Raw genomic sequence first — 24401 nt, 5'->3', positions numbered from 1 at the left:
ATTTTAAGTATGGTGGTCTGTGTTGATACCATATTTGTTTGTTTGTTACGCATAACCGGTAAACCGCCTTTTTAGGCGTAACACACCAGTTTATACATGCAAGTACAAGCTGCGTAAGACCAGACAGTAAGGTTTAAACTACTCACACCGGGAAGGTTCTCTACAGGACCCCTACTCTTTTCGTGTGTGGTGGGTTCTTTAACGTGTGTGGGGTGTGGCTGTCCCAAACACGGGACCTCAATTTAACGTCCTATCCGAGGGACGTCCCTAATCGAAGCTAGGTACTCAATTACACCTGAGTGAAGTGAGGAAGTCGTATTAAGTGCCTTTGCTAATAAGGGCAAAAGATCGGTGGCATCGGTCAGGTACCCGCGGGACCTCTTGGGTCTGAGCCGAATACTCTACGGTTACGCCACACAACCCCATGTGTCAAATGTTATTGTATGGCAGTTGCTATTCTACATGTATATTGTTGTATTGCAGTATGCAATGGACAACTGGTAAGTACAGTATAGCTGTTAAGCTAACTTTGGATCGAAATAACGTGTTTGTTATGTTTCCACTTTTGAGGGGCGTTAACCACCAACCTTACCCACAACCTTAGTAGGACTATGAGGCTGATGTGCTGGTATGTAATGATACTCGTCTCTATTTGACTATACGTTGATAAGTTGTCTGTGTTTTCTCAAATATCTTCTTGAGATCCCTGAACTCTTGTTCTTTCTGTCAATGTGTGATGTATAATAATAAACATGATTATAAGCAATATTCATTGCAGTTGTAAATTTAGCGTTATATAAAGTAGAATTTGAAAGTATTGTATATTTGGAATTTGGTGTGGATATATGTTTCTCTAAAATTATACATTTATTAATATATTTTATCTGTCCATGACTGTTTTATATTGATGTATGCTGTGGCTGTAGTTTCCGTATCAATGCGACTGTAAGGGACCGGTCGTATGATCTTCATACGATCACAAACTGAGGACATTCTTGTGATAGTCGTGCATATGTCGTACCAATGGGGTTATATAGGAAATCCACATACTTGAGCTGTCTTTGATGCCTTAGTTTCTTGTCGGTTGTTGGTCCTGTCACGGATTAAAAATTCTATAATCAAATCGCGCAACGACCTGTTGCGGTGCCGTACTAATGCGAGTGACAATCATTGAGCTGTTTATAAGCACAAGGTTAATGACCTAGCCTGAGTGTCAGCCTTGTTAGCTTTCGTCCGCTCCCAAGATGCGCTCCCTGCCAAGATTGTTGGTGGGGAGCGGATCTTGGGGATCGGACGAAAGCTAACAAGGCTGACACTCAGTCTATATATAACCTCCTTTGTACGTTTTATAACCTAATTAGAAAATATACACATGTCGGTCATTCAGTCTGCAACGATAGTTCTCTACTGACAACTGGTACCTCAGTATGTGGCACCACAGTGTCTTGATCGATGTAAGCATCATGATTAGAGCATAAGGTTGTGTTTGCTGTGGCACACTTTGCCATTTAATTAAGAATCGATGTTTCCGTTGAAAATTTGTTGCTCTGCGCTAACGCTCATTGGGCGAATGATCTGTCACGTGACATTGTGCATTGTATCAGAGGCTTAGAATCAACCCTTTGTAGACGAATATACTTCAGTATTTTAGGTGACACCTCGTTAATCTTACTTCGTGTATTAAGTGATGATGTATCAATGAATTTGTATAGAACTTCAGTTGTATTCTTGTCACCTATTGTTTTAGTTTGGTTCAACGCTCTTGTCTACTATATGTTATATTATATTATTATTGTACGTTTAATGTTTGTCGTCTCTTCTTGCCTATATATTTCTCTGTTGTATGATGTTTATTGAGTCATACGATATGTTTATTAAGTCATGCGACCTAGTCTGTATACATTTATCGAGGCATGAATATGTGGTAAAGGTCTTCTAACGCCTATTATGGTTCACTTGTAATAGAATCGTTGGCAAATTATTTTGGCAAGACATCGTCTGGTAATATTCCATCGGGATGCTAGGTGGCGCTGTCCAGCAAGAGAATCTTTACATGACTGATGATGACATGCAAACCTCATTGCACGAAAGGAGGGCCTCCGAAAGCCATACAAATATCCCCTCAACATGCATGGCCCATAACAGAATCACTACGGTGTATGACGGATCCGTCTCTTTCGCCTACTTTGCGTTTCTAAAATATTTGCCAGACGTCAAAGTACGATAAATGTCTCCAGTAAAGACTTAAGTACCCTTCAACACATACAGACTAAACATACGTAACACTTGTCTATGAGAGGCAAATAACTGCGGAAATGTTCGCCCTTCCTCGCAGCCTGCCACAAACAATAGCGGTATCCGCTCCATACACTAACTCCACCCACATGCACACCCACACGGTAAACTGCAAACAGAGCGTCACTCTATTTGCCCAGCACTGACTACTATCGCTGACCCTCTTGGTCGGTAAGTCCCTCGCGAACCATAGGTTAGAAAATCCCCACGACCTGGTTATTCATTGATCTTTGCCAAGCAAAGGTGGGAGGAAAATGTGGCGCCTCTTGCTACTAGTGGGCGCGGGCTACCTGCGAGAAATCCTGGCCTCTTCTGTGTTGACAACCCACGAGATCGACGCCATTCTCTACGAACATAACGAGTTTAGAAAGAGCGTGCAGCCAACTGCAGCAGACATGGAGTACATGGTACGTTTGACATTGAGTTGTTCAAGTATCTTGACGGCCCCTCTTGTACCTAATTTGTATAATTGAAAGTGCTCAGTAACATGAATACGTCGTAACTTAGTATGTCTGTGTTTCAAAATCAGTCTTACGTTCTAAAACTTCTTACGTTCTAAAACGTTCTAATTTTAGTATGGGTCAGCCTTAAGAAATGTCATCAAGCGTTTCAATCTATTTAGAGCCGTGCCATAATCTTGTTTACACTCACGCTTCTGTGTGACCTATGTACACTAAATCCGTGTAGTGGCCTGCGGTTCTTCAGAAGCGTCAAATTTCGATATAACATAAATTGCAAGCCTGTATTCTGTGGAGGAAAAATGTTCCACTTGTGAAAGAAAGTGGTTCAAATGTCAGGTAGTGTCCATCAACAGGAGGATACCTTATCCGAAGTTAAATGTAGCGGGAAAGGACACAGATACGGTTTTGTATGAATGTCTTACAGCTGTGTAAATGTTAGAGGACTATCTCGTAAGTTCTTAAGGTGTATACATGCTGGGTCTTGGCACGAGATCCTCGGTCTATATTACAGGCACTCTTCACGCAACCACCATGTGCATAACTTATCACACTTCAGGAGACGTGGGATAATTGCGGACAACAGTTCCTTTCACATCTGGCCGACCTCTGTGTTTACCGCGCTCCCTTGAACACACAAGGTGACATGTTAGTCAGGCAGGCGGCATGGCACTCTGCCAAACAGCCATGACCGAAAAACTGGCCAACATTCCACGCTTTACACGGACTGCTGCACCTTTAGAACAGAGAGGGAGGGTTGGTTAACTTCTACCTGGCCTTCTTAAGGTGTTACGGAGAGTACGACAATAATGGGGTCAAATACAATGATTGGCAAGGAAAGAGAGCCGCTAACGCTGTAAGGGTAAAATCAACTCTATGGTGGCCAAATTCTCTAGCAAATTATTCTCCATATTTGGGAAAAGTTTTGTATTTTTTTAGCCCACGTTGTTAGTCTGGTGCAGACTAGGAGTGTTGAGTCGGACTAACTTTTGAAGACGCCAAATTTTAAATTCCCACCGTTATTTTCAGTTGAGGTTTGAAATACGTGTTGCATCATCTTTATGTGTCTCCGCAGGTAACTGGCAGACTAGCCCCGGTTTTATGATTGAATCACCGGGGTACAGATCTTGGCTGTCAATCAAACCGGCCACAGGAGGGAGCATGGACTCGACGTCCTCTAATTTCATTATATCTATGAAACGTTTCCACTCATTCTTTTGAAAGCCCAATCCTTATATGAAAACACCCTGGACATGGAATGATTTACAAGATAACAAGATCATCTAGAGACGGAAATGTTGAAATGTGAGGTTTGAAAAATTCAAGAGCCAGAAAATACATGTACACATTATGATGTTCGACTTAACATACAAATAACAAAGCTAAACTTTCAACTTTTGCAGTATACATGTTGTAATATATAATACTGCAATATTAAATGCAAATAAAGTTTGCCGTCTGAACTTGGAGACCTTCTTTATACGTGATCATTGAAACGTGCTATTCTAATTGCCGTTCCGTATCTGGAGGTCCAGACTCCCCTACCTTTGAATGGACTGGTCCTTTGTGATTGGGAAGCTTGCCATGAAGGTCGCGCCAACTTTTGTCGCCAATTTGTGACCTTGCCAATCTCGTTCCCAGTGTATCGGCAGTTATCAGTCCCCCGCTGTCCTTACAAATGCCAGTCCCGCTGTGCCGACATGATTGGGAAACATGTTGTCATAAATCTGAGCTCTACAGATTCGGTTTGTCAAAGCAGTGAATACTACCAGCAAGTAGATGCGACACCTTGCGACCATTACTTAAACCGAAGGCCACCTGTTTAACAACGTATATTATAGCATCATTATGTTTGAATGATGTGTTTCATTGTTAACAATTTGCATAGAACATTCTTGTGAGAAAGTATATGTAGTTGTGTATACATTATACTATAAAGGGCACAAAACAAGTTCACATGTATTTGAAAGCAGAGTAAGTGTGTGTGAACATTTGCAACTCCCACAATAACTATGTTTATTACTTTACATCAAAACACTCATAGATCCGTGATCACACATGGTTTATTTATCTATTTGCTTAATCTTCAAAACGTCTACATGTAAAGCCCCTACAACAAGGGACCAGAAAACATAAAACATTGGGAAAAATGGCACATAAGCAACATGAAATAAATTAAACATATATGCAGAAATACACAAATGATAAGGATAAATAAACACAAAGCATATATGTAAGAAACCAAGCAGAAGCAGTTATCAGTCCATAATCAGACTTAGGTCCGTTGTGTTTTTCTCAGGTGTGGAACGAGAAGCTGGCGGCTATCGCGCAGGACTGGGCAGACCAGTGTGTGTACACACAGAACATACGGCGGGAGGAGCGGTTCAAAGGACCGGTTGGAGAAAACATTTATTTTACACTGGGTAGGAGAAAACGCTTTGGATCAAATTTTCTACATATCTATCTTGCCGTTTGTGTTTGCTCGAGTGATATGCATCGTGAAGACCTACGCATTCTAATTTTTAAAAGATCATTTTGAATGATCCTTAAGCTTTGTCACAACAAGGTAAGTCAATTCGGCCTTTATATACCATGGAAAGGTGACATCTAGCAACTATTACTGTGGATTGCAGGATACCTTCTTTCAACCTTTTTACCATCGGACTCAAAACGTTCGCGTTAGAAAGCTGCTCGTATTCATTTCAGTCGACCTTGGCTGGGGAGTGGTCGCGAGCAAAGTCGAGGGCAAGTCCTAAATGTGTGGCAGAGGATTCGATTAATCATTGCTATGTAAACTATGGATTCAATACCGTAAATCAAATCCCAATGTTTCCCCAGAAAAGTACAGAGCAGGGGAGGAAACGAAGCGGTGGTTCGAAGAGGGACAGAAGTACTCCTACACTACCGACACATGCACTGATAAGAGGTGCGGACACTATACTCAGGTGGGAATGGAACGTTATTTGCATTGCCCAGATACACACCGACACGTGTTATAACGTTTCAAACAACGTAGTATATTCAGTGATGGTGCAGTAGACATCCTTCCACCCTGAGAGATGATGATCGCACTCTGGTGTTATTGATGACCGTGTATAGTGTCTTGTGTGACTGTCAGTGAGTCCCATCCCGGCCACTGTTAGGGCTGCCATAGTCATAGATTTAGTGATAGGCTAGTCAAATACGTTTACAGCTGTTTCAACATGTTATACAAGATAGAGGGGTCATAGAGCATGCTCTGCGAGCGTTTTCACTTGCTTTGAGTAAAGGCCACACTCACGACAAAGATGCCATGTTTTGATAGCTGCTACTGTAAACATACAAATCAATTTGTCAGATAAATATAGCAGTTTTCATTGTAATTAAGTTTATAATCTCTTGTTTAGTAAATGGGCCGTTAGTTTGCTTAAGTGTCTATTTTTTTCGGTGTTGTATACACACCGTAATTTTGCTACTCACTGGTATCTATATGATAGATGGTCATTATTTGTGCATTTATCATGAGAAGAAACTGAATTTTTGCTTGGAAGATACGAGCTGTTTTTATAAAGGCTAGATACCAGTGTGACATGCTGTCCCATTGACCCGTATCTGCCATTTTGATGACGTCAGCTTCCCTTACAGGTGGTCTGGGCCAAGTCTCGCGAGATCGGATGTGGCGTGAAAATGTGTGACATCCTGCAGGGTCTTGGGTGGCGCAACAGTTACGTCATCGTGTGCGATTACTCTCCTAGGTAACGGCTATATACTATAATAACTATCTAGTAAAGAGTAATTCATTCATATTTATCTGGCCCTTTTCCAACAGAAATGTTGTGCCGTTTTTGTTTATGTATTTATGTTATTTCCCCTCAGAGGAAACAGAGCCTACCAGAAACCGTACACCGCAGGCAAACCTTGTAGTCAGTGTCAAGACGGCAACAACACGTGTTATGACAGTTTGTGCGGTGAGTGTTTGCATCATAATTAATTTATCTATTAGGAAACTCTAAGACAAGACTCATCTTAGACGTTCAAAGAGTGATTAGTCACGTGAACAAAGAATATGGACATCAGTTATCCTGAAGAAGACCAGAACGTACTGCGCGAAACGTGGATTTTTCACGGTGAACGTTGCAGCAGATTTTACCTGTTGAAGACGGTATCTTTTCCGACACAACATTTGAAAACCATAGACGAGCACAATACATAACAGATTTTGCGCAGCCGCGGTACGTTCTGCCGACACGCTTAGAAGACCAGAGGACTGTTGAATTTCTTTTCCTTCTAAAGATGGCCGCTACAGTTATTGAATACGATCGTATTGACATAAACCAGTCACTCAGATGGACTTTCATGCATGATGAATAGTTTCCCGAGCCTGCATTACGACCTTGCCATCCCGCGCACCAGACAGGGCTATCATACACATCTTAATAGTTCTCTAATCTGGCATCCTGGTGCCGGGACGTCTGTGTCAGTATGTCGGCTCCCACTAATATCCACTTTGTCTCTACTAACAATGGACATTTTCCCGCTAAACTTCGGGCTCTGATAACATTATCCGATTACAGGCGTATTTTCTGTGGGCCAGGTCGGATGTAGGAATTGTAGCCCCCCAAAAGCGACCAGACCTCGTACAATAGGTCAAGACGCTTGCTTTCTTGTACAAAATCCCAGCAAAATCTACATATAGAGTCTCGACTAAGGTTCTCGGCTGAGTGTCTAGGCTGACACGTGATTGCTAATCCCTCTGTACATAAGCAATGCGCCGTGGTAGTGTCAGCACCTAATGATGTTGGACCTCCTTATTTCAAACTGATCGTGTACAGAACTGTTCTACTAACGTTTAGTAAAGCCCCGGTCACATATACCGTACATACTTGGTTTTTTTCTTCGTACGACGATATTGCGTATGTTACTAAGAAGGTTCGAGTAGAAACGAGTGTAATAGTTATGATTTTAAAACTCTAACACTCTCTTCTTTTCAAATCTACGACGTGTGGCACGCTTGTCGTGAAAACCCACCCATCGTAGGTACATGGTGGATCAGAGACCTGTTGTTGACATGCATGTGTTATCTCACCGCTGTATACCAGGAAACCCCAACCGGCCCCGCAGAGCGGAGGACGCGAAGACCGGAGTGGTGGCGTCCAGCATCCTCGATCTTGAGGCCTTCAATGGAGGTACTTTTCATCCACAATGACAAGCAAAGTATATCATTAACTAACTAACTAACTAGCTGATAATGTATGTAGCAGGATTACAAGTGTGAACTACTAATTTCCCGTAGGAATACCTGGTCAAAATATTCCCATACGCTATGATAGCTTATGGAAAGTCAGCAATAACAGTTAGATAGATGTTTTGGAGTAATTACCATTGCAATATTGACGACTGTTTTGTCCTTCTTCAACCACAGAGCCCTTGGTTATGGACCAGCCTGAGTTCGACACCCACGTGCCCTCTCCTGTTATAACCGGTAAATACCTTTACCTGACTAGGAGGAATTTTTCCATTGTGACAGTCGTGCTTTTGGTCTTTTATAAGTAATGCCCTTACGCCAACAAATGTCTCATTTTGTTATAGATTTCAAGGATGTGGTGTGTTCGAAAAAGACAAGGCGAAAGGTAACATAAAACTTTCTTGAAGTGTACATGTATCCCTCAAACAACACCGTGATGCATTTTATGATAAGTGTGTTTTAATGTGAATAATTGATAATGTTTGTATTACTTTGTACGCAAAAATGGTGTAAATTCAACTAAATTCAGGCTTTATGTGAGTCTGCCGGTTGAATAAAGATTCATTCATTCATTCATTCATTCATGCCGAAAGCGCAAGGGACATGCTGTTCCTGATAACTGTAACAATCTTAATTTTATGTGACTAGTCCTGTTTACCTCCAACTAACTTAGTTCAGTGCCCAGAAATGGCCTTGCTTTCAGTTGATAAAGAATAAGTATCTTCTACAAATATGAACAACACAGCTGCAGTTACTTTATGAATGGTTAAACTGATTTGTTTTCGTTGTTTATATTAATCTAACTTCTTTTGAATTCCTTCTCAGTTTTGTAAGAAATGCAGATTGGCCAGAGGAAAGCACGTGTGTAAACGTTGCCGACGCAGCAAGAGAGAAAACGGTCGGTCCTGCAGACAATGTAGACATTGTCAGAGGTGCAAGCATTGTAGAAAACTCATGGAATGATATATACTGCTACTAACTTCCTACATATATTAAATATTACATAGTCTCTAGTCAAGACACTAGCACAAGTTGTCCAGGCAGTGTTTTCTCGACAGTTATCGTGTATGTGACAACCTGCAAATAACAAAGGACAACCACATGCCGTTATCATTTGTTTCTTGGTTCCTATCCAAAAGTGTAGAAAAATTGTAGAGTTCAAGAAATATGCCATTCTTCACCCATTCGGCGTATGGTAGGCAACAAATACCGTCTCATGACAGAGAATTAATGACGTTTTCACAGTGTCTGTGTCTCTTGCCGCCCTGATAGTTCTATGCCGGTGCCCTTTTTCATTCCTGTTTGCGAGTCAAGTCTGGTTCTGACATACGTCTGTGCGTCTAACCACAAGGTGACTTAGAGAGAACACTGCCCGACCTCCCTGTGACAAATATGCCAGCGTCGATCTTTTTGTAAGCAGATGAATGTGTGTGACTAACCTTTTTATATACATGGGCAGCATTTGGTTTTCAACCTCATATTTCATACCACAGAAGTATTCAAGTTAAACGTTAGAAACTCCGGAGAAGTATATGCAAATATATGGTCCATATAAGGTGTATTTAGAGGGAGATATAGGGAGATGGATAGTACTCGTACTGTATATACGGGAAGGATTATGACAGGGTAAGAAATAATTATCATTTACTAGGAAAATTTCCAATGTACATGTAACAGGTCTGGACATGCTCGTGTACGAATAGGAATATGGAATATACGTACTGCTACGCAATGAGAACTTGTCATGATGGCATGGGAGAGGTTCAAAGGAGGAGACCTAAGAACACCAATGTACATGATTCATGAAGGCAATGTTAGATTTATCCAAACATATTTCAGGATTATATTTTACTTTTCTACTAGTTTTATTGTCATGTTTAGAATATGACTAGTGTGTGGATGGGATGTTTACCGTGTATTTTGTTGCAAGAATGATGGCTATGGAAATATGGAAAGTACTTGAGTACATTCTCTCTCTCTCTCTCTCTCTCTCTCTCTCTCTCGTGCTTGTCTATGTTTGCTTTTTATGACAACAAAACTTACAAAATAAAAAAGTACACTTATCTATCATGAGAGAAATTCAATTCCTTTGCACTCCTGTGAGATGTTTAGTCGCTCCACGGCTGCTGCCTCAGTGGAGAGGGGGTATTAGGGGGAAATTGCGTTAGAATATTGAAGGAAGAAGGCGGAATGTAATAGAGTGCGTTGTGCACGGTTGACTCATTCGCCCTTGACTTAGGGTTGCTAAAACGCGGAATGATTCAGACTGCATTGGCTCCAGAAGTTTCTCCCACATCACGACCACCATCTTCCGTTATTAAGCAGCAGCAGGAGACAGTGTATGTAATTTCGCCGGCGTTATTGAGTAGGCGGCGGTGCACCGCTCAACAGCTTTACAACATGCCGGCCGTCGCCGAGTTATTTCCACAGTCAAACGATTGTTTCATGTACAAATGTCAGTGAAAAACGGTTAAGAAGGATACAACAAACGGATACACTGTTTTGAAATTTTGCCAATAGATTCGTACATCATCCGTCATAAACATCAAAACCAGCCGTGTGTCTATGCTACAGTAGATTTCGACCATTGATCATGCATACGACAATAGTCGAAAAGGGTACGAATGCCGTTTACCAATGCTTTTAATGATTGAAGAGAAATGTACCGACTACAGTAACTGGTGCTACTTGGTCGGATTTAAGAAGTTCTACTAACACATTTTTGTACGATAACGATCTGCGGCACATTTTGTCAGGTTGGTGGATGTATGTGACCTGGTAGGAGACGTTCTATACGTCAGGCTTTCTCCCCGGGCTGCATCACAGCGCAGCCTAAATATGGTGGAGCGTTAACCAAGCTTAGGGAGATTACGGTGACGCCAGGAGTGTTTCAATCGGTCGGTGTGGAAAACAAGCTGAGTGATTATTAATCAAAGCAGTGACAACCTTTAAAAATAGATAGGTTTAAAAGTCTTGAAAGGGACATCAAATGTCAAGGTTTGCTTAAAACAATGCACATGTTAGACCCAGTGATACATGGAAAACAGATTACACACGGCCTGAGCGTACTTCAACTTGCTCCGGTTAAAGAAAATAGATGAAATAAAGCTGAAAGACTGTTATTATAAAAAGTGGTTGATTTTTGCACAAATAAACTTAAGGTGGCTCTTACGAAATAGCATGGTAAAAAAATGGTACACGAGACAATTATACATTTAAAAGATCCTAATTATAAGACTTAAGACGCTTTGATCACAGAACATTTCTGTCCCAACGTTGAAAAATAATTTAATCTGTAAGAATTTGGGGCTTAACCACATCACAATACATTTTGTACATGTATTTGCAGGAAGAAGGGAACAACGTGAAGATGTTCAACAGAGAACAATGTTTTGTGTTTACATATAAAGGTCCACTTCAAAATCCACGCTTACTTGTGCAAATATTTCTTTATTTGTTTCGGCAAAGTTTTTTTTGTAGATAGTTTTCGACTGAAAGTTAAGTTTAGTTTTCTTACCTACACATAATTACTATTTTCTCTGCCGATGTTTTAGAAGTTGCTCTGGGCATCAGGGCGATTTGACAACAGAGTATCAGCTGCCAAAACGTCGACAGATAAAAAATATGTTAGCCGATGAATTCTTCGCGTCGCTCCCCCAGCGGAGTAAATTTTGCCACACGCTGTAAATGTGGCGGGTTGACTCCGGCGCCCCCGGCTGTACGAGGAGAGTGGCTCACCAGGCGCATGATCAATCCGCGGACTCCCGCGATGCCCCCAAAACGTTTCCTGTTCCAGGAAAGGGCACAGTGTTAAGCTACAGGCTTTGGCACAGGCAAATTGCTAGGTTGCACGGTTTTTCACGTACCTGCTAACTTTGAATAAGATCCTACGGGAACGGCATGTGCAAGGTCGTTTTCAGAATATTACACAATACTCAATAGGTTAGAGGCTGCTGCCGCCACACAAAGTCTGTCGATGCGGCGCCTGTGGAACTATCAGTCATTGTTGGATAAGTTGATGCACTCCTGTTACAACGTAATTCCCTGACATATAGTCGTAGACGGACATTGTTACAGCGGGTGAAGGAGATCCTCGACCACTGTGGATATTCCTACCTACTGCATATTGATAGTACAACCTGTGATCCTCAACATATGTATAAAGTATTAAGGACAAGACTTTCAGACATGTACATTCAAACTTTCTTCCATAGCTTGTCTGTTAATACCGGTAAAGTGAGATTCTATAGAAAATGTAAAACTGAATACTGTCTAGAACAATACCTAGAACACTGTGACTTCGAGCAGCGCTCCGCTATTAGTAAAATTAGAATCAGTGCCCACCCCCTGGAAATCGAAAAAGGGCGATATATGAAACTGCCTGTGTCGGAGAGAATTTGTAAATATTGCTCCTCAAATGCAGTGGAAGACGAAATTCATTTCATCTCTAACTGTCCATTTTATGACGACATCAGAAAACAATTATTTAGCACCGTGTCCAAAATACTCCCTTACTTCCCCACCGTTCCCTACCACAAAAAAACATTTTTACTACTAAAATCAAAGAACCCACATATTATAGAAGAAGTGGGTAAATTCGTCTTCCACTGCCTAAAAAGAAGAAGTCAAACCCAGTAAATCTAGTACTATGCATGTTGTAGAATATAGTATAATGCTAGACGTAGATATAGTCTCACATACCACTGTATTTTCTTTCTTATGTTGTTTGTAACTGCAATTAGCCCTCGGGCATGTATTTGCAATAAACTTTCATTTATTAAATCCGAATCTGGTGATGTTTTTACCGCAAAAGTTCTTACTACAAAAATGCAGGCAACCATTTCGGTACACTTATATGTTATATTTTCATAGTCACATACATCATAACACATAAAGATGTTACACAAAATGTAAACTCTTTAAAAAGTTTGTAAAGCTTGCTACATATATGATCCAAATTCAAGATACAGTCATTGTATATTTCTCTCAGTACTTTCTCTCATCATTGGCTTCATGATTCTCTTATATCGAGATCTTTGTCATGCTGTCATTTTGCCTGTCGATCTTCCCCTACCCACGAGGTGTCAACCTACTGTGTACAGACAAACAGATGCACAAACACACAGCTTTAACACCGAAAAAATACTTCCGGACGTAATACATGTTTCACCTTGCTGCTTGTCTAAGGCAGCTGCTTGTCCACAGAATCTATGGCTGTTCTGTCTGCGTCAATGATTCGTGAAACCCCTTCTCCAGCTCTTTGAAGGTTTCATTATCTGGTTAGCTGCTTGCACGGTGGTAAAATCTGGGCTGAAAAGTTCCCACATGTCATAGAACCCGAACTGTGTTCGATCGTGTTCGATCTGGGGAATTCGAATCGAACCCGCGTTCTATTTCGGGGTCACCTGCGGTCATTTACTATAAAACGGCAAAACAAGCCTTTCTGCCTCCGTGCATTGCAACAGATAAAAAACAACACTTTTCATAGATACAAACAGTATCCTGGACAGTACATGTCCGCTATTATTTTTGGTGGGTATGTAACATGTAGCGAAGCTACTGTCGTATCCTTGAGTGACCTTGAATACTGTAATGATTCTTTACACCAGTATGAATAACACAATGCACACTTTCTGGCGATATGACATGTCTCCAAAACTCGTTCAAACCTGGAAACATGGAGAGTCAAACATACCCCATTTACGGCTCAAAATGACTGTAACGGTTGTCCCGAAAATCGTGTTTTAGGGATTTTTGAAAAATGGCCTCAATTTTGAATTATGGGTAATTTAGTGAGAAAAATGTCAAAAAATGCCATTTTTTCACCAAAATGTCGACAAAAACTAGACTTAAAATCAGAAATTAAAAAGTCCCTAAAACACGATTTTTTGTCTTATTCCTAGTCTGCGAAAAATATAAAAATCGGGGATCTGGGGTAATATACGTAGCCAGGTTTGAACGATATTTGCCTAAAAACGTGACATGACATGTGCTCGGAAACCCGAAAATGATCGTTTTTCTGAGCGAAATTTTAAAAAATCATTGATTTAACATAAAAAGCTAACATTTAAAGGATGTTAAGACGATAATTTTATTTTAATTTGACGAAATTTACCCCTAAATATTATTTGTGTATTTTCAAATATTTTACGGGTAGTCCAAAACAGGCCAAAATAGCGTCTTGTAACTCGATACCTTTTAGAACGCGCATAGCAATGGGAAAGAATGCCGTAGTGACAGACCGCCGTGTTGGATGACCAGAGAGAAATGATAGACCGCCGGCTGACAGTATTGACGCCGAGGACGGTGATGTATTACTGAGTGCCGGCCTGGTCTGTGAGATGTCTGTCGGTCGGCGGGAGCATGTAGCGCCGGTAATATCCGCCGGTTACACGGTGATCCATATCGGTTTGACGCGCAGTGGAATCAAATGAACCCAGAAATACAATAACATGAAATATCCCCTTTCAGACAGTATCGCCCAAATAAAGGATACTCAAAGCCAGATAATGTACAGATCCTGTGTATAATGTACAGATCCTGTGTATATTTCATTCTGTAAGATATCATCTTCATCCTAATGCCCAAAGGATGCCCAAAGCTGCATTGTGTACAGAACATTCATAAATTTTATTATGTATGATACCATGTTTAAACTACACTAAACTTCAGACGAATCAAGATGAGGCAGAATCATTGCCAGCTATATACGCAGGCAGTTTTACAAATGCTCTTATCGTTAACCCGGGCTGACCTCAATGTACTACACTGCCTGCATGATAAGAAGTAACGTTAATGATGTTAATAGCAAGTTTGGGACGTTTCGTTTGAAGACAGCGTTTCAGCCTTACTAAGCTCGAAATAAAGTAATCTGGCACGCTCGTCTGCCTGAGTTTTCACACATTTGTCTGCTCATCATGAGACGAACATTTGGCAATAACGTGCGTCTCAATCCCGGGAGTTGCCGTGAATGTACGGCGTGTCTGACTGCATCTCGCAGATAACATTTATGTCGAAAATCTACGCGGTGCCAGAATGCTAAACTAGACAAGTAGAGTTCATTCACCTTAACATACCTTGCGGATGTAGAAACACACATCGAGGTTCTGATACATACTACTGTAAAGATAATACTATTAGTTTGATAGATTCTTACCCATCAGTGCCTCTTTACAATACTTTAGTCACACCGACTAAATATTTACTGCAGTAGGCAAATTGTAAAATTTGCTACGCCTACTGCACTTAACGACAACAATGATAGGACGCTTCAACGCAAATAGATATTCCGTGTCTGGCTTTGTAAGCAATGGATGACAAAGGGGCACTCTGAAAATAGATTTTACGAGTCTGAAAAGCAGGATAGAATATCGCATGTATCTCGCCAACGTATCGTTGTGATCTGTAGGATTCAGACATGTCTGTCCGTATGTAGCTAACCATGATGTCTTCAGACGTGCGCACCAGTGATTAGTTATAGAGTTAGTCATCGTTACTAGGTAAAAGTATCGGGGACAGCTTAGTGATCCGTACGGCCCTTTGAAGCAGTCTGTTTTCCTGGAACTGGTTAGCGGTACGTAAGAAGAAAGGAGAGATTTCTTGAGTATAATCCTGCTCATCCCACTGTGATCACACAGAATACTAAGTGCGGGCGGACGGCCATACAGATGTGTCAACACTAAGACTGTGAGAACAGAGATCGGTTTGAAGATACTAATTTGGGTAACTTGGGAGTGATCACACTTGAGGTGTAAATGGATGTGTGGGCGTTTACAAAACTACTTGTACACTTTAGAAAGGTACTGATAGAGTTTCCTTCTCTGACTTTGTAGGTAAATGTACATCAATTGTGTGAGTGTTATTCGGTGTTTGGCCACTTTCTACATGAGATACCTACGTAAGAATACATTGCTGGTTATTAGTATAATTTATCTATCTAATATTTATCATATTTATTTTTTTTGTACAGATATAGTCGTATACATAGAATGGGCATTAATTCAGGTTAATTCCTTGATGAAGGTTAAATATGCAACAAGTATCGTAGAAACAGGGAATCTCTGTGAATGAGTGTTGTTATGGCTGTTGAGATGAATTGCATATCATGAAACATTCAAAGATGAGATCATCCTTACACACTCGTTTCCTTTGAGATGACCTCTCGGCAGACCCACCGGCTATCGGCTGAAACCCCGACATATTCGTTGATAACGTGTACACAGCTGGAATAGATATCTCCACCGGCTCCAAGCACTTAAAATCAGAGTCGTCAGGGGCTACAGGTTTAAGTGGGGTATAGTGCAAAGGTTCGCGAAATAAGGGTGCTGTAATGGACTCGATGTAGCTCTGTCATTCCATTGAACATTTGTGTGTAATACGTCTGTTAAAGGGGCAGAATTCCCAGAGGGAATGGAACGTAGTCTTCAGAATACAGAGCTAAAATGAAGTGTATTGCAAGACGTATAATATGGCATAGTCCACGTCGTTGTGTTAATTTGCGAGGTTTGTTAAAGAAAAACTTGTCCAATGTTTATGGAGGAGAAATTGGCCAACGTTTCTGGAACACATGGATGCATGTTAATGGACTACACCATTAGGAGTCCCGGTGCGGGGGAGGTCTGAAATCCAAGCACTTATACTTAGTGGAGTCGCTTTTGGTTTATACATTAGGAAGCCTTAATTATTTACTTCGCGTGCAAGCAAATTGCCTCCTAATCTATCATTCAATCCAAAATTTAACGCATACGCGACTCGCCTAAGTTTCATTTTATGTGCAAAACAGGTAAGTTATAGCATGGTGATGTACACCTAAACATCTAGGCATTTTTATCATATTATTTTTATCATTTTGTTACGTTATTGTAATAAATGGAACGACAAAGATGATAAACCATTTACCATAACTTGCTGCCGAGTCAATGTATGACCTTTTTGCAAATGCGCCCTTTAAGGCAACATACAACATGGTTTCACGTACTTAATTTACGATATTTTTAAAACCTTTTTTTAGGTGACAATGTAGCAGTTTGGATATATTTCTATCTATGTAGAGTTATATGAAGCAACAATGCTGTCTAAGTATAGGAGCGTGTGCACTGACCTAGAGAAAACTATGGCACTTTAGATACTCTACATGCGCCCTGCACCCTGCTTTGGGTCACTCTCAACAAACTGTTCCCTGTGTACACTCGTGTAACACTGAGATATAATGGAACCTAAACAAAACACTTGGAGAAAATTGTATTGTGGCTTTAAACTTGAGGATATACAAGAGATGTTTTTCTGATTAATGCATTGATTTGTACCTTTCGTGTATTCGGAATAGTATGTATGATCGATCAAAGTACGACCATTTTGCACTTAATGAATATACACTCCAATTGACATCGATATCGAAACAAGTTGACGTCTACTGTTGTCAATATCAAGCTTACTTTAAATGACCAAAATTGAATTCAAATGCTATAATATTGGCCAGAACAGTGTAAGGTTTACGATTTGCCAAGTCCGTGTAATATTTTTGAAGATACGGAAACTAAAACAAGATGCATGCACCTCACATAATCTACAGTCATGCTCATCATGAAGCTGAGAGCCATTTTTATGCTTGATAGATGTCGCGAGCTTGTTCAACATACTTCAGTGCCGTTTCGTATTGTCCAATCGTTATACGAAATATATTATGTCACACTCTATAACATGTGATTAATCTGTGATATACGTCATATTATTAGCATCTCAGTTAAAATAGCACATTAAAATGTTGGAAAAGAATTTAGGGCAAGTGGGGTCACAGTGGTGCTCTATGTCAAGATAAGTTTCAATAAGGTGCAGTTATCCATGTTTAATTTCAGATTTTTAAAGCAAATTCAGGCATGGCCAAGAAGATGAAATATGACAGTCCATACCTTATTTTTAAGAGACTGTGAACGTTACAAACTTAGCATTCATCATTCAAACTTGAGGTAAACATGTACACTTCTAAAGATATTTACAAATCAAACCAACATACATTATCCCTTTCTGTTCAATGATGTTGCTCGTGATATTCCCGAAGCTGCTTACAAAAACATCATTCCTAAAATACGTTTAACGTAAATCCTTGACATCTCTACAAAACCAACATCCATTTGACATCACACCTTCCGGTATGTAATACCCTTTACAAAACTAAAGGATTATGCTAGTGATATTTCCGAAGCTGCTTGCAAAACAGCAACGCTTTGATGAAGAAGGCATATATCAGCATGGCGACAATGACCACTGTACATAAGGTTTTGTCGTCTTGTCGTACTCCTCCGTATGCTGGTCCTTCTGCGAGGCAGATGCAGTAAGGTTTTCCTCCAGGTTTTTGACCAGCCTCTCTGCATGGTACAGGTTGTCTTCCGTTGTATTCCAGGAAATAAACATACCTCAAGGTTCCAGGAAAGAGAATAAGGAGCTTCTTCTCCTGTGACAGTTGTATATGTCTCCCAGGTATGTCGGCAGCTCAGATTCATCTAATAAAGTCTACGCTTTGTTCAATGACGATCTGACGGTTGAGTTGTGGCATTACGATCATGTTCAAAGCTGACGCGAACGCGTTGTATTGCTTCGGGACACATGTCTTGTTGTCCGGGGACTTGGTAGGCGAAATCCTTCAGCAGGCCTGCAGGAATATTAATAGCCGAGGCAAGGTATCCCCAAGAATTGATCCAAACTGTTGCTGCTTCTGTGTAAATCTGCAGTCAATTACAGCGAGGGGTAAAGTAGACATGAACCTCCACAACGTACCTCAGCCAATCGGTTGTCATTTGGTATTGGCAGTTCCCTCGAATTCTGCAATAAGGTATACTTATCGTCACACAACCAACCACAAACCTCCAGAATCTGATAACACTTCCAATTCAGTCCCTAGAAATGACGTCAGCACACATGAAAAGATGTGAGTAAACATACAGATGACTGCAGCAGGTACAGCACGCCCAGACTGTACGTAAGTACAAAATGTATGTGGTTGTGTAACTTGAATAACAATCATGTAATGGAAGCAAAAAAGCACCCCAGCAGAGAAATCATTAATGGCTGTCTACATATAATATATCACAGGAAGATTTACCTGCACAGAATTGGGAAAAAAAAAAAGCACATCATCGTCTCGTAAAGATTGCCCATGCATGGCGCGCCCTCACCGCTCGGACATGTTAACTTACATTCTCAAGAAGGCAGCACTACCCTTTCTGATGAATGAAGCGTATCTTAAGATATGCAGAGAACCAAGCCAGGATCCACTTACCAGCTGCGTTTGAGTTGAAGACAAAGGTTGATGACTAGGGTAAGGCATATTCCTTCAGGGGCAGCGAATCTGCTGTCGGCGATGCATTCATCCTCATTGACGAATCCAACGATGAAGACCCGGCAATGGCATCAACGCCTGGCAAAAGAGTTCAACCTTTGCTCTATACATCCCGCGTAAAATGGCAAGGAAATGCTCCCCAATTTGTCTGCAGCAGGGAGTGCCGAAGAGGCATTGCCGTGATTTCCACCGCATTACAGACTCAACCAACTCCACACCGCTAATCTCTCTCTCTGACATTGAAGGAAATTTATGCACTTCGGCAATGTGGGATAATTACTGTGATGCATCCGGCAGGCATTTCACGACCGGGCCGTATTATTGCAGGGCAAACACTCTCACTCCGCACTTATTAAGCGGTAGACGCAAAATAGTCTGACTACACTTCTTTTTAAAGCTTAGAGGATGAACTATCACAGAATATCCCCAATATAATCGTTTGTATCAGTAGTCAGTATACGTTGTGGACTATACTACTCCCTGACCTGAATGCCGATGTCATGTACAGCGTTTACCTGTTGAACGAGATGTCAAAATCTGTAATACCCCCATTTCACTTGACGGCGCTCCCACTGCGCTCTCTCTGCGACCTGAAATGGCCGGAGCGCCGAGGCATTGACCGAGACATTGCCAAGCTCGCCACGTTTGTAATATAAATTACTGTTTGGACCGTTGTGCGCTCTCACGGCGCACTCTGTGCTCTCACAGCGCTCTCACGGCGCTCTCTCTGCGATCATTGTTGGATCGCCGTCCTCGGCGATCTCACTATGAGCCGGTCCAAAACGGTCGCCGAGGTGACGGCGCTCATGGCGGCCTTGGCGCCCTCATAGCCCTCTCTTCGCGCAATTTCAGGTCGCTGAGAGAGCGCGGTGAGAGCGCTGTCCGAGTGGATTGAGGCCTAATCAGCACTACGCATTCTGGTGAACAATAATCTTAAAGTGCTTATGACAGCAGTGATACCAAAATACAACATTTCATAATTACATTCAACAATGACAGTATCACCAAATGAACATAGACGGTTACATCATATATAAACCCTTCTTATGTTATTGAAAATCAAACCATGAAAAAAACATGAGTCTGCTGCCTTGTTCACTGTGACGTCATCGCATAAATAACCAACACTTACTCTAAGTACCAGGCGGCAGAAATCAAGCTCTGGTCTGAGCTGGAAGTGTGATTTTTATGGAACAATTAACGCTCAATGCCATCAGAAGGGTGTATGTTTGTGTAAATCTTAATACATATATACATTGAATGATATTTTGTTGCAGATGATAACAAATATTGTAGTTTGGTGTCGTAAATACTTTGAAAAGACATCATAGAACTGAAAAGCTGTTGACAGTTTCCAGTGTAATACTGTATCAGTAGTCAGTGAACGTTGTGGAATGCCGTGCCCTGACCTGAATGCCGGGACCATGTAAAACCGCTTATACCTGTCGAACACGTCGTGGAAATCTCCCAGTGATGAATACACGAGTCTGCTCACATTTGCGGGACAACTAACTACACGGCGATTTACCCCAGTCGGCAGCTCTCAGCAGAGCTAATACATGTGCGCTAAAGAGAGATCCAGCATGTATCACGCTGTTCTTCACTCGTGCATGCCACAGTTTCACGGATGACGAATGACGAGCGTCGCTTTCCGCGATGTCGATCAAACCCGGCGCTCAACGGCAGACAGTATTTCATATCTTTTGGTGCCGCTTCTTCCGCGGCTGACGTCAACGTCACTCGTAAGTAGATTGCCCAAGCACGACGTCCAATCAATCAAACAGAAGAAAGACAGAAGCGGCCGCAACGGAATACATCGCAGTTTTCACTATATCATTGGCTAATTAGATTTACCATGGCATCTTCTAGTTGGGTAATATAATATCACATCTTCGTGCAATTAGCGGCCCAATGTATGTAAGCATCATATATGACAGTACGTTTGATTGATCGATGTGCGGTTTATTTCAAAGGTAACGATAATGAAATAATATTGCCCACCGCTGTGACTCAAGGCTGCTACTTATCAATAAGAGTTATGAGGAAAATTCAATATTTGCGACATGGAATATTTTCTAGTTGACGGACGATCTTTGGCCATTATATAGGGACAACAAGATGTGGAATATTGCCTACTACCTGGCATATAGACTGAATAATCTGTTTCAAAGAACATACTGCCTGGAGTTCCTATAATCCTACAATCCTTCACTCGCTCACTCGGTGGTTTATTCGTAGGTTACAGGTCACTAGGCAGGGCTTATGTCATCATAAATACCTCGAGCGGGTCATAAACTATTGATTATTTATTAATTATTGATAGATTTGGACCCTAATTAAGCACATGACATATTAAAACTCTCAGTGTCTCCAAGACTTGGATGTATGACATCACCCGATGTACAATTCCTGGACGTAATGTCCTGGGCCATTACTTCGGCTGTAATGGCTTTTAAGGACTGTAGTTAGCTCTCTTGAAAATGGGACTGGGTTTACCAGCAGATATCTCGTATCGGCAGTACAGATGATCTGGTAACAGATCAAAGACGTAACAGGAAATGATGCTTATATCCACCGAGCTAGGAACGGCGGAACAGCCACAGGGGTAAGTGATGCACCATGTGAATGATCGTCGTTACACAAACGGCGCAGTGACTTAGAGGTAATGTAAACCCAGTGAGGTGTACAATAACGCTACGCCATGTCAATAACCCATTCAACTGTACATAACGTCTACCTCTGAAACGTTTCGGTTTTTCAATTTCAACTGCAGAGAGCTATTAGATATACACAGAATCCCAGATAAACCTACCCTATCTAAAACGGCTCCACAGATATCTCTCGCTGACTGCCTTGTCATACCTCTGATAGCTATATCAAATTTTCTTCATACACGTACCGCCGGATAGAACCTCGGCTTCGTGAGAGGAAATCGGTTTAGTTCCAGTCGCTATCTTTGAGGGATAAGTTAATGATGTATTAAACGCTTGTTGCTCTCTCGTCTTCGCCAAGGTTACCCCATAGATTCCCTTCACGTTCTCGCGTTCCTTGCTCCCTTTTTGTGGACTGCATTTGATGACGAAATCGTCACACGACGGCGCGCACTTCTCGTGCGATATAATGTACTGGTACACAGGGTCATCGGTCGACGGGCCAGACAAAAACTTGACCTGGTACTGTAGAGCTATGTCATTTTAAAATTCATCAAATGCGTCGGCCGAATTGCGTCGGTTGAATATTGCTTACAAGAAGAAAAGAGTCACACAAATCCAACAACTTGAATGTATCTTTATTTTGCTTTAAACTGATCCGTTTGTGGTTTGTTACATGGTGGTGAAATGAAACAAAAGAACCCTTAATCATCCAGGCGTAGGCTGAATAGAATACTCAGTCTGTCAGTAACAATTTTTGTGTTGGCGCCATCACCCAAACGATATCTCCTATAATCTAAGTCCCCATCGTCAGTTTGCCACCTCAACCCGTCTTCCTGGCCCCGATACAGGCTGTACAGGCCAACTGATCCCTCTAAGCTCTCTACAAAGCTGTAGAACATCCCCTCAGCTTGTGTGCCAAGTTCGGACGTTCGTACCCCGCGCAAATCAACTTTGGAAAGCGACGGCGTTGCGAGAAACCCTGGCACTAACAGTTGCAGGCTCTCCAATGCGATATCGTTATGTGCCAGCTGGAGTTCCCGGAGTTGCACAAGGTGCACCATGCGGTTGGAGATGCCCTCGGCGCCTGACGACGTAATGCCGCAGTCCCAAAGAAACAGGTGCTGAAGGCGTCTGAGCCTCGGAAAGACCTCGGCCAAAGCTCTAGCACCGAGGTCACCGATCTTGTTCTTCCCGAGGTCTAGCTGTTTCAAACGCGGCATGTGATACAGTTGCGCAGCGATGGCGATTACACCTGTAGTAAGAGATTAAAGACACTGTTGGAAACCCTAGGACTTGTAGGGGGAGAAATCTTGGCCCCAAACATAACCATTTTTAAGTTATAAGGCTGAGGCCCCGGTACCAATACTAAATATAGACAGATGACGCAACAAACTACTGTAAATGCTACATCCGATCTCCTGTGTTATTAACGGCCTAAAGTGGCGTCACAGAAATAGTGCTCATGTGCAGTCTGTTTTTTTTTTGCTGGAAATCGCAGTTAAAAGTCATTCCTTATTTAGCAGAAAGAATCAGGGTTGAAACTCATGATCAATCGATCAATGAGTGCTACAGTACCTTTGTGGGTCATCATTGTGTGGTCAAGTTTCAAAACCTCCATGCTAGAAATATGTACAAACTGCCGAGTCAACTCTGTCACCCCCCTGTCACCGATATTGTTGGCTCCGAGACTGAGAACCCGTAAGCAGCGCAAAAATCTGTGAAAAAGGAAGATGTGTCAGTGATAAAACTCTACGAAAACAAGACACAAACAAGTCAGATTTTTTAATCTCTACCTACATTTTATGGAAATTCGACTTTGGACGGTTAAAAATTCAGTGTAGATCACAGTCAAAGATGCCTTTGACATGAAGTTAGATGCGGACTGTTGGTTAATACTATCGCTAGTCTCTACCAGCCTCCAATGGGTTGCTGGAAAAATAGGACAAGTTGGTCTTTTTAAAACCTTTTTTCGTACCTCAAGCCCTTTGAAATAGCAACGGCCCCTTTACTGCATATGTTGTTGATGTACAGTATCAAAACTCTCAGTCGACACAGGTGGCAGAAACTGTTTGCCAGCGCGGCTGCGCCATCGTCACCAATACAGTTTCTTCCCAGGTCCAGTTCCGTCACATGCCACAAGGTGCGCGCATGTACTGCCAAAGCGGCGACTCCGACATCAGACAACCTGGTACAGTTCAGCTTGAGGGAGAAGCTTGGAAGAGCTACCTGTCGACTGCAAAATTGGAGCCCTGGATTCACACTCACAACACTAGCAGCTACGTCTAAGTTATAGATGTGGCGAATGTATGGGATGATGTTAGACAAACCGTTGTCTCCGATCTTATTTTCAGTCAGATCTAGTTCTTCCAAACTTGTGAGAAACGCAAGGTTTTGGGCCAGATGTAAAGCGCCACCTGCTGAGAAGTCGCTGCACG

At 41.7% G+C, this 24401-nt stretch overlaps 1 protein-coding gene and 1 pseudogene across 1 annotated transcript; both read left to right on the top strand.

Annotated features, from left to right (window-relative positions):
• The window catches only part of LOC109470878, a 170831-nt pseudogene that overhangs the window by 51304 nt on the left and 95126 nt on the right, over positions 1–24401 (top strand).
• LOC109470885 (GLIPR1-like protein 1) lies at positions 2423–9749 on the top strand. The gene is made up of 9 exons (XM_019769975.1): positions 2423–2702; positions 5053–5176; positions 5592–5698; positions 6378–6487; positions 6609–6700; positions 7832–7918; positions 8155–8214; positions 8322–8362; positions 8803–9749. Exons 1-9 carry the CDS (start codon positions 2550–2552, stop codon positions 8938–8940), a joined length of 912 nt encoding a protein of 303 aa, XP_019625534.1. The 5' UTR covers positions 2423–2549; the 3' UTR covers positions 8941–9749.

The sequence above is a fragment of the Branchiostoma belcheri genome, unplaced genomic scaffold (assembly GCF_001625305.1).
Source record: "Branchiostoma belcheri isolate BF01 breed outbred unplaced genomic scaffold, Haploidv18h27 scaffold239, whole genome shotgun sequence".
Taxonomy (NCBI): Eukaryota; Metazoa; Chordata; class Leptocardii; order Amphioxiformes; family Branchiostomatidae; genus Branchiostoma; species Branchiostoma belcheri.
The sequence above is the reverse complement of the archived record's forward strand: the minus strand, read 5'-3'. Positions and strand labels throughout refer to the sequence as shown.

What these genes read in the sequence shown, in the direction of transcription:
- LOC109470885 (XM_019769975.1), top strand. Translation starts at nt 2,550, where the DNA reads ATGTGGCGCCTCTTGCTACTAGTGGGCGCGGGCTACCTGCGAGAAATC. An exon ending in TCTTGAGGCCTTCAATGGAG is followed by an intron (nt 7,919 to 8,154) that starts GTACTTTTCATC and finishes CTTCAACCACAG; the next exon opens with AGCCCTTGGTTATGGACCAG. An exon ending in GCCCTCTCCTGTTATAACCG is followed by an intron (nt 8,215 to 8,321) that starts GTAAATACCTTT and finishes ATTTTGTTATAG; the next exon opens with ATTTCAAGGATGTGGTGTGT.